This window comes from Natrix helvetica, assembly GCF_964273705.1.
Source record: "Natrix helvetica genome assembly, chromosome: 8".
Classification (NCBI taxonomy): Eukaryota; Metazoa; Chordata; class Lepidosauria; order Squamata; family Natricidae; genus Natrix; species Natrix helvetica.
In genome coordinates this window covers 16,664,454-16,680,673 of record NC_138559.1, presented here as the reverse complement: position 1 = coordinate 16,680,673, position 16,220 = coordinate 16,664,454, and the positions used below count along the sequence as shown (strand labels likewise).

Here is a 16,220-nt window from a genome sequence, read left to right as displayed (position 1 = left end):
CATATGCCCTCATTTGATACATGGCAGTTTCTTAATGCTTTCTCCCCACCGCTGGTTCGATCCCCCCTGCTCTTTAGAAGCTTCAGATTGGCTCCATGGGGCTAAGGCTAAGCAGGGAGATTCTTGCTTGCCTCGGCCTTCCTCCATCCTTCATTTATGTGGCACTCCCAATCACATAACCCCCCCCCTCTCCCCAGGAAAGAAAACACCGCTCCTTCAAGCGATGCCAGGCATCGGGCGCAGACCCCTCCTCCCCCCCCCCGCGAATTAAGCGACCCCCCTCCCTTCCTCGGCGCCTTTGGGGGGGGGCAGAGGAGGAAACCCACCGCGCAGCCCCAGCCAGCAACGCAGGAGTGGCGTTGAACTGTGCTGGCTACACGTGGCGAAGCAGCCCGGGACCCACCCTTCGCTGGGATGGGATCGGGGGTGGGGGGACCGACCGCAGTTAGGGGAGGAGACCGGCGGCGACGTTTGCTCGAACTGGATCTGGAGGCTCCCCGCGGCTGCCAGCAACTCCCTCTCTCCCTCCCTCCCCGGTCCCTTCGTCCCCACCCCGCATTTGATCTCCAAGAGCAGCGGGACCCAAGCTCGGGGCAAGAACGGCGGCGTCCCCCGTTCCCATCTGCCGCTGCAGGACCGAAGACCTCCCGGGGCGAAAGGACTGGCCGGAGGCTGCGGGGAAGGGGCACCTCGAAGGGACGGGCGAGGGAGGAAGCGGCACGGTGCTTTCTCGCCGCTCCGGCTTGCCCTCCTCCCCTGGGCTCCGTTAGAAGCAGCCGCACGAGACGGGACGGCGCGAACTGCTGGCAAGTCCCACCGTCCGCCCGCTGAGCTCTGCAACCCCGAAGCCGCTCGGTTGGAGCTCAAGGGCGAGGTGGGAGGAGGAGAATCCTGCATTTCTTCTGCTTTCCCTCGTTCTTCTGGTCGACTCGTCCTCCCTCGCGTTCCCTTCTGCAAGTCAGTGCCTGGAGTCTGGACCCTATTTTGGGGCTGGTGCTTCTCTTCTTCCCTCCGGTCCAAGGCTGCCTCTAGCCCCTTCCCCACTCAGCTGTGGCTTCTAGGAAGAAGACACTTCCTATACCAGAAAAACAGATAGCAGATCATCTGGAAGTATCCGTCGTCTTCCCTTCTTCCTTGGCCTCCGTTGCACTCCATCTGCATCTTGCATGATGAAAGGCCATGGCTCCCCCTTGCTCCTTTCCCTGCTGGTGGGAATCCTGTGTCTCTGGAACCCCAGTCCTGTGGAACCCCAGTCTGTGTTGACCGACCATGAGATTGAGGAATTCTTGAAAGGCTTCCTGGGAGAGGTGGATGAGGACTCCGAAGGGCCAGAAACAGGGAAGGTGGCTGTTGGTGAGGAGCTTCCTGAAAATCAAGGAAATCTGAATCCTGCCGAAAGAGGGAAAGCTCCAACTGAGGTTGAAGAAGGTGAGACCCCCATATGTCATCCTATCTCATTGGTCGGAGACCTCCTCTACAATCAGTATTTCTCATCCTTGGCAAATGTAAAACGTGTGGACTTCAACTCTCAGAATTCCCCAGCTGGAATTCTGATCTTAAACTTAAACAAGCTGGAGAAATGTTGCTTGTTCTACCTGAAGTGAATCCTAAATTTTCATTTGGATAGAGAAATGATAGGAAAGACTTGCAGCCAGGAGATAACTCCTGTTCAGAGTACTGTGGATTAGATTAGGCTTCCCATCTATCTGGGCTGCAAAAATCTATAGTGGTAACAAAGAGTTATGTTGCTGCTATCTACTTTTTGCCCCCTGGACCTGGCAACCTTTGATTAGATGCAGTTGATCAGTGGCTTGACTTTACAGACGGGTTCCTTTATTAAGTCATAATCTATTTTGATTGACTTGATCTTGATCTGCTGTGGGAATCCAGCCACCGCAGCTTCTGAGCTCAATGTTGTCGTTTTAATCCAGGCATGGAAAACTTGTGGCCTTCTGGAGGCTGTGAAATGCATCACACGGCATCTCTTTTTGCTGACTTGGGATAGTTGGCGTTCTAATCCAACATCTGGAGAGCCAAAGTATCCCTGTTTCCTGTGTTTTGCATGATATGTGAACCCGGCCAATTCTCTCATAGTCAGCAAACCACATTTAAATTTTGTAGCGTGATGCATGAAGAATTTTAAACTTTCCACAACAGTATCAAATGGTGAAAGTAAAGAAAGTTTTGTGTCACAGCCTTCTCTTGCCCTAAATACAGTGACAGTAAATTAAGATAATCAAAGCTCCCTTATTAAGTGGAAGATGCTGAAAGTTGGATGTGCTAATATTTTATTAGGAAAGTTTTGTGTTTCATGCCTTCTCCGTCCCAATCCAGGAGTGCTATGTTACTGTTATCTAGGAATTCAGGGCTTCTGTTGAAGATGCTGGGTTACAATCTGGGAAACCCTTGACTCTAACTCTGAACTGGCTACCATATCTCAATCCAATCTATTTCCTAAAAATGAGACAGACTCTTAGGTGTCCTATTGAGCTCCCCAAAGGAAGACAGGATAAGAAGACCTGAAATGAATAAATGAAAATAAATGAATCTAGGTGCCCTTCATGGTTGCTAGAAAGTTTTAGGCTCAGGATCTTTTGACTCAACATTTTGTTGGAGAAGTCTCAAGGAACACCAGCCTTTGTAACATCCGGGGATACAGCAAAATAGCTTTCTTGCATCCTAAAGACTTATTGTGTTAGAAGTTCTTATGAACAAGTGTCCATTGTCCTCCATTGGCTGATCTACCTATGGAGAGAAAATTGAGTTATTGAAAGGCAAAAAGTCTACTTCTAATTTTAGGAGTGAAGTCATTGTCCATTCTTCCTGTTGGGTTCATTTGCTGTCCTTAGTTGCCAATTGGAGTTAGAAATTCATCTAAGGAAGTTCATGAAAACTGAGGCTGTTATAAAATTGTTACTGCTTATTATTAGGAAAAAGGCAGGAATTGTGAATGGGATGTTTGTAGATGCAGTTCCCCCCCCCCCTTTCCACTTCATGCACTTGGCTGAGAAATCAGCAAACTATGCAGTTAACTGTCCTATCACATCTACTCAAGAGAGCTGCTCCTGTTCAATTTCTTTTTCAACCTCTTCCCTTAAAAGCCCAGAAACCAGCAAGAAGTCTCCCAGGAGGCAGGTGGTTCATGCCAATATGTGATCTTTCCTTTCTTTTTAAAGCATATATTTATGGAACAGCTGCCGCTCCTTTTATAGTTATTCCTTATTACTCATATAAAGTTTTATGACTAGTAGTATATTAGCATTTATTAATTCTTCACCACATGGAACCACATTCCCAACTCAGGACAGAAAAAAGCAGCTCCCTTGTTTGTTCTTAAAGAAATGTGTAGAATTGTAGATGCATTGAAGGATATATAGATGGATGCATTTGTGACCTGAATCTATATTTTCTCATATATATATGAGATTAGCTCAAAATTAGCTCGAAATAGATCTATACTAGTCGCTTGGTAAAACCATAATTTAGCGAGATTGGTTAGGTCTTCAGGCAGCTTCCATCCAGACATTGTTTGAAGTTAGATGAGCTTTTTTTTCCCAACAGGGTTACCACATTGTGCACCTGCAACTTTGTGGGAGGAAATGTTTAGCTAGAGACATGACTCCAAGGGTAGTCTCTATCCCAAGGTATCTCCCTATGTGTAGTTGTGTAGAGGTACAGATTTAATTCTTGCATCTGTATTGGCAAGAAACCCCTGCACTATTTATCTGATCCTCATTAAACTGGCTGATTGTTCCCTTTGATGCAAGTCGTTGCAAGTTCTTGCCTGCAGTTAGGACAGGAGCAGAACCCTTTGACAAGGAAAGTTGATGAATGGATTTTAGCTAGTTAAATTTCCTTTGTGGAATCTGGCTGACAGTTCCATTTTTTTCTCCAACGGGAGCTATCCTGCCAGAATCAGAACCCTGTTCCCAGTCGCTAGATAAAAGCCTATGTTATTTCGCATTCTTCAAAAATTTGCTTTATTGCGTTATTGCAAAACATAAGTACATTATATTCATTTATTACCCATTTCACCTTCCATTCTTCCAAGAGGCAAAAGGCAATTTATAGGCAATCCTTGATTTATAACAGTTCGTTTAGTGAGGGTTCAAAGTTACAACGGCACTGAAAAAAAGTGACGGATGATCATTTTTCACATTTATGACTGTTACAGCATCCCCATGGTCACGTGATTTACATTCAGATGCTTGACAACTGACCCACCTTTATGACCATTGCTGTGTCCCAAGGCGATCACCTTTTGCAATCTTCTGACAAGCAAAGTCAATGGGGAAGACAGAGTCACTTAACCACGTTACAATTCTGACAATTGCAGGGATTCACTTAAAAAATGTGAGAAAAGTCATTAAATAGGGCAAAACTCACTTAACACATTTCTCACTTAGCAACATACATTTGGGCTCAATTGCGGTCATACGTTGAGGATAATCTTTCTTCCTGCTTTAATTTTTTTTTCCATATAGTTTCTACCCTGTCTTTATGACTGGAGAAGGCATGTTATCTGCATGACAACCCTATGAGGCAGGATGTTCAGTGGTATCGATCAATTCAAGGTCATAAAGTGAGACTGAGTCGACAATGATATTTGGGTCCACCTCATCCCCAATTATGCAGCTTCTTAATAGGAGATCTTTGGTTCCACTTTAGGCCAAGTGTGAACAATGCTCTGGAAGTCTGAGATCAGACGTCATGAGTTAGGAGGAACTGAAAATACAGTGAGTTGTATCATATATAAGTAGTCCTCAACTTACAGCCATTCGTTTAGTTGACTGTTCAAAGTTACAATGTCACTGAAAAAAAAAGGATGACCGGTTTTCATACTTAACGACCGTTGCAGCATCCCCCATGGCTGCATGATCAGAATTCGGATGCTTAGCAACTGGTTCTTATTTATGACGGTTGCTATGTCCCAGAGCCATGTGATGCCCCTCTTACAAACCTTCTTAGGTTGCAAAGACAGCGGGGAAGCCTGATTCACTTAACAACCAAGTAGCTAACTTAACAGCTGCATGAGTCACTTAACAACGGTGGCAAGAACGATGACAAAATGGGGTGAGATTCACTTAACCACCCTCTCACTTAGTAACTGAAATGTTGGGCTCAATTGTGGTCATACGTCAAGGACTACCTGTACCTAATTCGAGATGAAACCCCTTTCCCCCTGTTTTCCATGAAGGCAAGACAAGAACTTAAAAGGCCTTCTTCCTTTAAAAAGACATTTCATCTGTTTTAAGACTTAAACTGCTTTTTCTGTACTTTCTTCAAGCATCTGTTGTTTTTCAGGGGGTGTCAAAGTTTGCCTGCCAAACAAGGCCTTTAGTGGGAGCACTGACTTGCCGTGATGCTTTCTGCTAATGGAGATAATTTTGTGGGAGCTGTGTGCTTTGGCTGTTGAGTCTGTGCTTTGGCAGCAGAAGAGGCGCTTGTACCATGTCGCTGATCTGATCGTCTACACAGTTTTCCTCATTACGCAGAAATTATCTTAGTTGCGAATGTGTGGGGAGCTTTCAAGTGAGGCTTCTCAAATAGCTCTAATCAGCTGGAGGAAGTCCAATCGGTTCTTGGAAACATCCTTCCTGATGATGCATTCGAGTGATTTTACTGCATTCCTAATTTTTTCCCATCCATTTCATCTCTCGTAGCCGATAGTTTTGCTTGCCTTCTGCCCTGCGGGAGTCATGCACTAGCTAGACAGCTCCATGTGGATTATTGCTGATGAATCTCAACTGTAGTTGCTTAGCTTGGCACGTAGGACTGGCACGTAGGACTTGCCCATGAAGTCTGGATCTGGGGGAAAAGATATCACATCTGGGACAGTTGGAATTGGAAGCAGATCTTTTCTTAGGGACAATGGCCCCAAAGAACTCTTTGCTGTTCTTTGCCATTCTCCATCCTGGTTTGGTTCTGGATACAGTAGAGTTTCCAACCTTGATTTCTTTTGTAGCTTGGATACAGAAGGAAGAGATTAGACAGCTAGATCTTGTTCGAATCTTCTGCAGATTCCTGACCTTGCTTTAGTCATGGACTTGGTACCTTCCCGCAGAAGGAGAGAGAGATGTCAGGAGATACGAGAATTATGGCTTCTGAGACAGCCTGCCAGCAGGGCAACACTTCTGCTTTTGGTATACCATAAATGCCAGGTTGTTTTATAGAATTTGGTTGAATAAGAGTTAGTATGTGTCCGGTGTAATAAATTCTCCAAGTCTTGGATTTTATTTAGAAATGTAGAGCACTAACCATCTTCTCTCTCCCAAAGTAACACAGGAGAGGGTGACAGAGAAGCCCAAGAAAGGGAAGAAGGAGAAGCCACCTAAACCCACAAAAAAGCTAAAGGAAAAACCACCCAGGAGCTCCCCAAAGCCGAAGCCTCCCAAAAAGGAGAAGCCTCCCAAACCCACCAAAAAGCCAAAGGAGAAGCGTCCCAAAGCTACCAAGAAACCTAAGGAGAAGCGTCCCAAAACCACCAAGAAACCAGGAGCAGGAAAGAAGGTGGAAAGCCCATCTCCTCCGGTTCCACCAGAAGAAGAGAGGTATCACTTTCCAGAAACACCACTGATCCCACACCCAACTGGAGTTGAAGATGGCTACGGATTGCCAGATTCACCCCATTATCTCTTTCCCTACGGACGAGAAGACGACCTCCCCCGAGTCAATGAAGAAGGGGGCGAATGTAAGTCCAGGGCTTTGCTCATCCATCCTACAACCTCTTGTCTTCACCACACAGTGACTTCGTCTGCACATAAGGTCAAGACGATGTATGAACCCAGACTTACTCTGTTTCCTGTTTTTTAAAGCTACTTTCTCATCCCTCGCTTACTTCTTAAGAGAAAAGCATCCTGGGGCAAAGATGCTTATTGGGAATCCCTAGAGAAGGTCACCAGTCGTAAGTTGTGATTGGGCATTTTGGAAGCAAAGGTCCAGGCAGAAACTTTCTCCCAGACATAGCCAAGAAGCACCACTTTTCAGTGCTATCTGTTCTCTAAGTTGTTTAAATCCCAAAGACAGGCAGGCTAGAACTAAGGAAAATTTTTCTAGCAGTGAGAACAGTTAACCAATGGAATGGCTTCCCTTCAGAAGTTGCGGTTGCTCCTTCACTGGAGGCTTTTAAGAGCCTGGGTAGCCCCTCGCCTGGAATGGTATAGATCCAGGGTCTCCCGCTTGAACAGAGAGTTGGACTAGATGACCTTCAAGGTCCCTTCCAACTCTGTTATTCTGTTTCAGAAGTATTTCTAAAGAGTTAAAACACAGTTTATCGTGAGACATGCCAGTTTAGTCACATAAGATCTTCCCAGTACTCTCTTTTGCTTCTTAATTTCCTTTTAAAATTCTCTTTGGTTAGTTACTTGTCCCCTCCTAGCAATTTTCAGTCTTTGCTCTTCTACCTCCAAACTGAGCTTACCCTACAGCAGTGATGGCGAACCTATGGCACGCGTGCCACAGGTGGCACGTGGAGCCATTTGTCAGGGCAGGCGAGGCGCTGCCCTGTCAGCTGGCCAGCACACATGCACGCGCTGGCCAGCTGAGTTCACCTTTTTAAAAGGCATTTTTCGCCCTCCCCAGGCTCCAGAGGCTTTATAGGAGCCTGGGGAGGGCGAAAAGAGCCTCCCTCGCCCTCCCAGAGGGCCTCCGGAGGCTTCAGGGACTATCCGGAGTCTTCCCTGAAGCCTTCGGAATGCTTAAAACAACCCTCTGAGCAAATTGGAAGTTTCCGGTTTGCTCGGATGGTCGTTTTAAGCGTTCCAAAGGCTTTAGGGACCATCCGGAGGCTTCCCTGATGCCTTCGGAGCACTTAAAACGACTCTCCGAGCAACCCGGAAGTCACTTCCGGTTTGCTTGGAGGGTTGTTTTAAGCATTCTGAAGGCTTCAGGGAAGCCTCCGAACGGTCCCTGAAGCCTCCGGAGGGCCTCCGGGGGGGGCGGGGAGGCTCTTTTCGCCCTCCCCAGGCTCCTATAAAGCCTCTGGAGCCTGGGGAGGGCGAAAAAAGCATGTAAAAATTGGGGGGGGGGTCGCGCGTTGTGCATGCATACGCACTGGGGGTGTCGCGCATTGCATTTTGGGTGCGGCACGCCCGCACACGACCCCCCCCTGCGCTCCCCCCACTTGTGGCACGCGAGCCAAAAAAGGTTCGCCAACGCTGCCCTACAGGAACATCACACTGTAAAATTATCATCCTCAGACCCAAATTGGACAAACAACCAGTCATTATTTTGTTGATCTGCAAGATTGACCCCAAATGATTGCTAGCTTGTTCAGCAGCCCATAGGTTTTTTTTAAAAAAAATCTGGGTTTAGTGCTTTGTGCAAACACACTCATTGCCTTGTATCACACATCACACTAAACCTTAGAGCAATGCTTCTGGGTTAGTTGGTCACATTAAAAAACAAAACAGCCAAACAATCAAGGCTTAGTGTGATGTGAAAAAAGAGTTCTCATCTTTGACTCCATCTGTTTTATCCTACAGCTCTCTATCCTGAGAAGATAATTGAGAAACAAGATCCATCCAGGTTTCACAGTAAGTATAATCAGATTACGGGGTATAGTAATAACATCTTAATAGGTATTTAAGGGCTGCTTCTAAGACTATGCGAGAAAGGAGTGTAAACTTTAGAAAAAGGGAAAAGGCACGAATACAGTTGATTAGGACAAAATATTATATTCATCAGGAAGTTGCATAATTTAGAGACATCCTGAAAGAAAGAAGCCAAAGAGATTTCATATGAACAGGGCAAGGATGATTAAATTCAAGGTAACAACAATACTGGGGACTGACAGATGTGCTGATGGGTTATAGTAGATAAGACCATGCTAGAAAAGGATGAAATTTAATCCAGAAGGTGATGTTCCCATTTTAATGGGTTTTCAAGCATTAAAATGCATTAAAATTGAAGCACTGGATTTAACAACAAATTGCCCTGAGTGAATTCAGTGGCAAGCGAGAAGCTTTGGGTGGATCTGTAGCGTGCAGATTGTGGGTTACCCCTAAAACAATAAAATAACAATAGATCAGAGGGTTGTATATACAGAGCAAGAACCAAATGGATCCTTTATGGAGGTACGTATGGGTTTACATCCCTGTTAATTTGATTGTGCTTTTTGTTCAGCTGATGTCTATGAATCGCCAACGGAGCCACCGGAGACCCCCACAGGTGACAAAGATCGGGAAGGTCAGCCAGGTAAACAGACATTAATTCCCAAAGTTGGCTGTTTCTCACACCTCTTGCTGTCTTTAAATCATGTTGTCAAGACCACAAAGTGGATTAAGGAAGATAGTTCTTCACTCCTCTTGCAAACAAACACCTTAGCTTCTCCTCTAAACCCAGAGACCAGTATATGCCTTAGGGCACTCCTGAATCCCACCATGGGATTAGATCAGGTTTTCTTAGCTATCCTAGAAAATTCTGCATAGATGCATTCCTGGTTCCACATCTGGCCAGACCTTCACTATAAATTTTCTTATGGAGTGGAATGTAACTGCTGTCATCTACGCAAAAAGCCAGCATGCTGGAAACAGGATTTCCAAAGAATTTGAGGGCCAGCCAGAACTATCTGCTATAGTTAATGTGATGCATGGAATAGAAGTGGCTGTTATTTTACTGAAGCAGAGCTGGTGTGAGAGACCGACTGTCATTTGTGTTCTTCCTTTCCTGTGCTTTTGTGCTCTATCACTTTGGGAAGAAGTTAAGCTTTCTCGATCCAACTTGCCGTTGAAGTGTCTTGACAAGTTGTAGTGAAAACATTTGCAAGAGGTTTTGAAAGAGCTAAAAATATAAGACCTCTGATAGATCGCTGCATGGAAGACCACTTAATGCATCTTACATATGTCTTACATATTTCGTCCTTCCTCGCAGAGAATGGAGGAAATTGAGATCTATCCTGGAAGGAGGGCACCAGCTGGGAAAGGATGGTTGCAGTGAATCAAACCTATTCTCTTTTTAACTAACCCTTGCCTTCAAAAGGCTTAGTGTCTTGGATACAGCCCCCAAACTCAGGAAATGTCTGTGCTTCTTATTTGTTCCGTAGAATTTCCTGTAGAACAAGAGCCTCCAACACTGGACTACAATGAACAGATTGAGCGTGAGGACTACGATGATTGTACGGTGCCATTCTTGTTCACTTACCCTATCCAAGGATCACACTCTTTCTTGGGGAATAGCCATCTCCTATGGTGGGTGGAGGAGTAGCAAGGGTTCATGGCTTCAGGATAGCAGAGTCTTTGTGTTTCTTTGATTCAGACATGATCGGATGTTGTTGTATACAATTCAGGACCTCTGAACAGATGTTCCCATACTCTTAATTATTTTCTATGGCCAAAAATTTCCTAGTCTTCCTAGCCACACAGCTTCTTGGCTTGTGTAGAAACATCTGGTGATCTTTCTTGTGACCCAAAAAAAAGGTAATGTGAAAGATTAATGACATTTCCATGGTCAGAGTGTCCTTGAAACCTTTTTTGATGCCCTGTGACCAGCAAAGTTAATTCAAATTTGCAGAATCCATGCTTGGCTTTGATATGGAATGCATTTATGGAGAGCCTCTACTTAGAGTTTAGCCTTTTGGCTGAGTGGTAGAACAAATATGTTTATGCAACTGATCTTGGGTTTAATTTCCAGCATCTCCATGAGTGGAAAAGATTCATCATATCCTGGAGAGGTCATGCTGATCAGTCATGTCAGCCTTCCCCCATCTAGTGCTTTCCAGATGTGGGGATTTCCAGCTCGCAGAATCCTAACTATATTAGCTATGATGGCTAGGAATTTGGGAGCTAAGCATTGGTTGATATTGGGGGGAGGCTATGCTGAATTAGTACTGTAGGGTTCCAGAAATAGCAATAGCAATAACACTTACCATTATATACTGCTTCACAGTGCTTCTACAGCTCTCTCTAAGCGGTCTACAGAGTCAGCCTCTTGTCCCCAACAATCTGGGTCCTCATTTTCCCCACCTCGGAAGGATGGAAGGCTGAGTCAACCTTGAGCTTGGTGGGATTTGAACTGCCAAATTGCAGGCAGCCAGCAGTCAGAAGAAGTAGACTGCAGTACTGCACTCTAACCAGAGCCACCTTGGTTCTCTACTTCTGTCCCAAAGGTGTTTTTTCAAGTGGCAACTGGGCTTTCTTTGTTTTTCCTAGAACACGTTTTGCTTCTCATCCAAGAAGCTTCTTCAGTTCAGTTCAGTCAGTTGCCTCTTGAAGAAGCACGTTTGGGAGAACCATGGATGGCTGAGAATCTCCGTAGACATCTCCCTGCTTCTAGAGAACCTGACTAGACCACAGAACTAATATCTCATTGCTTGGTTTAGTGGGACTTTGGAATCTTTCTGGGTTAAGGTTAGGAAGTGATCCTCTGATGGATTCATCAGAAGTTGCCTTTTTGGGTGGGCATGGCCAGTCATTTTTATGACTTGGTCTGCTAGGCTCTGCCACTTCAATGGTTTTTGCTATAGGACAATCTTTGGGTGATCTAATTGCCCTCCAAAGGAGGCCCCAGTTCTGATCGTTTTTGCAGGTTACATACCTGCATTTCATATATTTTGAACTTTGCTCTACATCAATATTTCCCAACCTTAGCAACTTTAAGACATGTGGACTTCAATTCCCAGAATTCCCTAGACAACATAGAGAAACATTACTCTATAATATCTCCAGGTAGTCCTCAATTTATGATGGCAATTAGGGCCAGAATTTCCATTGCTAAGCAAGACAGTTCTTATATGAGTCGCACCCACTTTTATGACCATTTTTGCCACACCTAAGCGAATCAACGCAGTTGTTAAGGGACTCACACAATTGTTAAGGGAATCCAACTTCTCCCATTGATTTTAAGCTGCCTGAAAATGGTGCAAGCAGCAATCACATTATGCTGGGATGCTGCAAAGTCATAAATACGTGCTGGTTTCAAGCACCTGAATTTGGATCATGTACAATACAATACAATAGCAGAGTTGGAAGGGACCTTGGAGGTCTTCTAGTTCAACCCCCTGCCTAGGCAGGAAACCCTATACCATTTCAAACAAACGGCTATCCAACATCTTCTTAAAGACTTCCAGTCTTGGGGCATTCACAACTTCTGGAGGCAAATTCTGTTCCACTGATGAATTGTTCAGGAAGTTTCTCCTCAGTTCTAAGTTGCTTCTCTCCTTGATTAGTTGCCATCTGTTGCTTCTTGTTCTACCTTCAGGTGCCTTGGAAAATAGTTTGACTCCCTCTTCTTTGTGGCAACCCCGAGATATTGGAATACTGCTATCATGTCTCCCCTAATCCTTCTTTCTATTAAACTAGACATATCCATGTGATCCTGGAGAAGTTGTAACACTCATAAGTGCAAGGACCAGTCATAAATAACTTTTTCCAGTGCTATTGTAACTTCAACAGTTGCTAAATTAATGGTTAAAAGTCAAGGGCTACCCATATTCTCCATGTTGGGGGCAATATGCTGACTCTGTAAACCATTTAGAGAGGGCTGTAAAAGCACTGCAAAGCGGTATATAAGTCTAAGTGCTTTTGCTGGTTATCTATGCCTCACCTCACTGGACCAAGCAGGTCTGTTCTGTCCTGCTCTTTATGTGAGAATCTAGACTGCCTTTTTATGATCATCTTCTATCAAGAGTCCACTGGTGCTGAATTTTTGGTAAAGGATAAAGGGAGCCCTATGTTGCCTGTTTCTCTGCCCCTCAGACATGTGTGTTGGAAACTCGCAATCCACTTTTCAGAAGAAAACTGTTTCTCGCATTTAGGCATTGGAGAAAAAGAGAAAGAGAACATTTCAGAGCTGCAGAAAAACTATTTTAGCGCCATGCTGTGAGTTGGAAATGAAGGCGGTTGGTTCCTGGCTTGATGTCTGCTGTGAAACAGTCTGCCCATTTTGTGCAGGGTGGCAGAAATGATGGATGCGTAATAATAATAATAATTATTATTATTATTATCATCATCATCATGCTTACAATACTACAAAAAAAAATACTTGTGCCTCGAATGTGGCTTAGATTTGTGCCAACGTTCATAGAAGGAAGCAGTTCAGCACCACAGAAATCTTCCCTCCCCCCCATCCTTCAGACTTACCCTTCATTTCCGCTGCATGTGCTCTGGCTTTATTTTGGCCTACATGAGTGGAAAATGCTCAGCATTTTCTGAATAATGTTTGACAGGAGAGAGAGATTTTGCCAAAACAAATGCAGAGCTACCAGGCATCAGGCTTGGCTGGAAAAGCATTTTCTTATTTTATGCCGGGCACTGAACTAGGAAGCCGCAGGACTTGAATGTTTTCAGCTCTCCATTTATGTCCATAAAGTTAGACAATTGCGACTTTATATATTTCTCATTTCTCATTGGCACTTCCTGTAATTTCAGCTTCCCTCCCCCTTGTTTTGCACATTTCCCTGGCCCTCCAGGACTGAGTGGACAAAAGTGGGCTATTCCAAGCATTCCTGTCAAAAAGGGGGCGAAGTGAAGTGATGCAGTTGCAAGCAAGATTTTGCTGGAGTTGTGCTGGGCTCCCGAATGGATTCACAATCATTCTCTTATTTTATTTTCTGCCCATCTCGTAATTCAGGTGACTCTGAATAGTTGCAATTGATGAATTTGGAAAAAAAACTAGATTCTCTGCAGCTTTGATAGCTGCAATTTGCAATTGTTCCGAGCCCAAAATGTCTGGCTCCGTTCTTGACTTTCCCATGTTGTGCAAGCATGACAGTTGGCTTTAAATCTGTTGCAATAAGACCTCAAAAACACTCTGGTCAATTTAACCATCAAAAGTCTGTCTTATTGGATATGACTACCTTCCCCAGTCTGGATTCCTTCAAGTCATGCTCCTTGATTTCCAATCTCCAAGAGGTTCTGCATGCTGAGGTCTCTGTGTCTGAAGGACTCCCAAATTATGACATCGGATCTGATAGACCACTGGTTCATTTTATCCAATGTAACAGTCCCCTCTCGCTAACTGAGAGAGCCAGTTTGGTCTAGTGTTCAAGGCACCAGGCTAGAAAGCAAGAGACTGTGAGTTCAAATCCTGCCTTAGCCATGAAAGCCAGCTGACATAGGAGACTATGAGTTCTAGTTCCATCTTAGACATGAAAGGGAGCTGGGTGATCTTGAGTTAGTCATTCAGCCCAGCCCACTGCACAAGATGATTGTTATGAGGAAAATAGGGGGAAGGAAGCTGTGTTTGGATATGTTTGCCCCCTTTATTTATCAAAAAAATAATAAAGGCAGGATACAAATAAATAAACAAACAGCTGAGACCTTCCATAGCTTTAAGAAGACAAAATAGAATCTGGGGTGAAATGCATGGATGGATGGAATCTCCTTCCTTGCAATCTCACAGTATCCTTTTTCTTTGTACAGATCAATATGTCCGGCGTGAGAAAAAAACCAAAAAACCATCGCAAAGGAAACCTGAGAGACCTAGGCTGGAACCAGAAGAGAAACCAAGTAGGTAGTCTCAGTGGCACAGTGGTTAGAGTGCAGTACCGCAGTCTGCTTCTGCTGCCTGCCGGCTGGCTGCAATTTGGCAGTTCAAATCCTACCAAGTTCAAGGTGAACTTAGCCTTCCATCCTTCTGAGTTCAGTAAAATCAGGACCCAGATTGTTGGGGGCAATTGGTTGACTCTCTAAACCCCTTAGATAGAGCTGTAAAGCACTGTAAAGTGGTATATAAGTCTAAGTCCTATTGCTATTGCTAGTCCTTGGGCTCCCTATCATCTTACCAGAAGGTTCGAAAATACAAGGAGGTTGAGAGACAGGGGCAGGCAAGGAGGTGTTTCTCCTTGTCGTTATAGAAAGTGGGGGAGGTGTTGATTATAAATGGGTTAGTTGGGGAAATGAGACTCCTGCAGTCCCACAGAAGCTTGTGAAAATGTGGAAACCTTTCAAGGACATATTAACAAGATGTGAAGAGAAAGGCAGAAGGCTCCCATAATAAGGGAACTTGTTTACGTACTCTGTTTGGGATCCTGGAGGTTGGATTGGGAAATGCATTGTTTAATATTATGAACTACTGCTAGGTAAATGCAGAGTTAGTTTTACCTCAGAAATATCATGTTATTTATTCAATAAACCAGTAGGTTTTTCATCAACGAAAACAATCCTGGACTTTTATTCAAGCTGGATGGTGACAGCCTTCTTCCAAGGGACCTTTAACCAAAGAGTTGTTGCCTCTTTGAAATCCAACTACTGTTTCTGTTTTGTTCAGCAGAGAGAGTGATGGAACCTCCCACCCCTCCTTTTGAGAGTCACTATGATGGAGGGTTACAGCTGCCAGATTATGAAGATGGTATGTGCTATTTCATATCTTTTATGGAAGAGTCATAAAAGAAGAAGAATCAGAATTATTCTGATGATTCATGTCTTTCTCTCAAGATGAGTCCCCTTCACATAGGTTCTTTTGCAACTCCTCTCATGTTTGTTCCTGAGCAATCACTGAAGTTCTTAGGCAAGCATGTGGCTTGGAGCAGAATTCTCCCTCTTGGTGCTTGACTGATTTGTGGGGCTATAATTTTCTTCTTCCCAGCTAATCTTTGCCCATGAGCCACATCCAGGTTGAGGAAGAATGGCATAGATGAAACAATGCAGAGCCATTCCTCAGTTGACTGCCCCCTTTCAGCTAGGAATGGGTCCTGATGTTGCTTTAATGTACACCAGTAGACTTCCCAACACAGCAAGTTTACAGTGGACCTTTGTCAGAAGAGATAAATCTGAAGGGTCAACTTGGTCTTCAAGAAACGCACATCCATTTTGGTATTCTTGAACCTCCAGTTGGAAAGGGGTCCAAGAATTTTCTTTTATGTACACTTCTTTGTTTATTATGAAACTATTAATATGGAAGAGCTGAGCAATTGCAAGAGAGAATGTTGTGTTATTTCTTTCCCTGCTGGCAAAAATTCCCTCTGTAACTGATTTTGCTGAGATCATGGAGTGGAAGAAGGCAATATTCTTCACCTTCTCCATAGTCAGGTGACTACAGTATAGACTTTAAACTTCTGCATTCATACTGGGCTGTGCTACTTGGTCATGGAATAAACTGATGGCTTTGAGAAAGGCCTGGACAACTTAACCTTTTAGGTTTTGAAGAAAAATTAAATTAATGATTATATAGTGGAGTATTTATTTGCTCCACGTTTTTCCTGCCTTCTCAGAAATACACAATAATATACATAAGTTTCTGAAATGGCCAAGTTCAGATGTGATTATCTTTACTGTAGATCAGCC

At 44.2% G+C, this 16,220-nt stretch overlaps 1 protein-coding gene across 2 annotated transcripts in view; it reads left to right on the top strand.

Annotated features, from left to right (window-relative positions):
- Positions 1-439: 439 nt before the first annotated feature.
- The window catches only part of AEBP1 (AE binding protein 1), a 30,347-nt gene continuing 14,566 nt past the window's right edge, over positions 440-16,220 (top strand). The window contains exons 1-7 of one of the 2 annotated variants that reach the window (XM_081961260.1): positions 440-1,428; positions 6,278-6,691; positions 8,484-8,534; positions 9,124-9,195; positions 10,043-10,114; positions 14,358-14,444; positions 15,208-15,285. In XM_081961260.1, the coding sequence (XP_081817386.1) occupies positions 1,167-1,428; positions 6,278-6,691; positions 8,484-8,534; positions 9,124-9,195; positions 10,043-10,114; positions 14,358-14,444; positions 15,208-15,285 (1,036 nt within the window). In that variant the 5' untranslated portion in view covers positions 440-1,166. Of the gene's footprint in view, positions 1,429-6,277; positions 6,692-8,483; positions 8,535-9,123; positions 9,196-10,042; positions 10,115-14,357; positions 14,445-15,204; positions 15,286-16,220 lie in introns of both variants that reach the window. The other variant, XM_081961259.1, reaches the window with a different exon arrangement.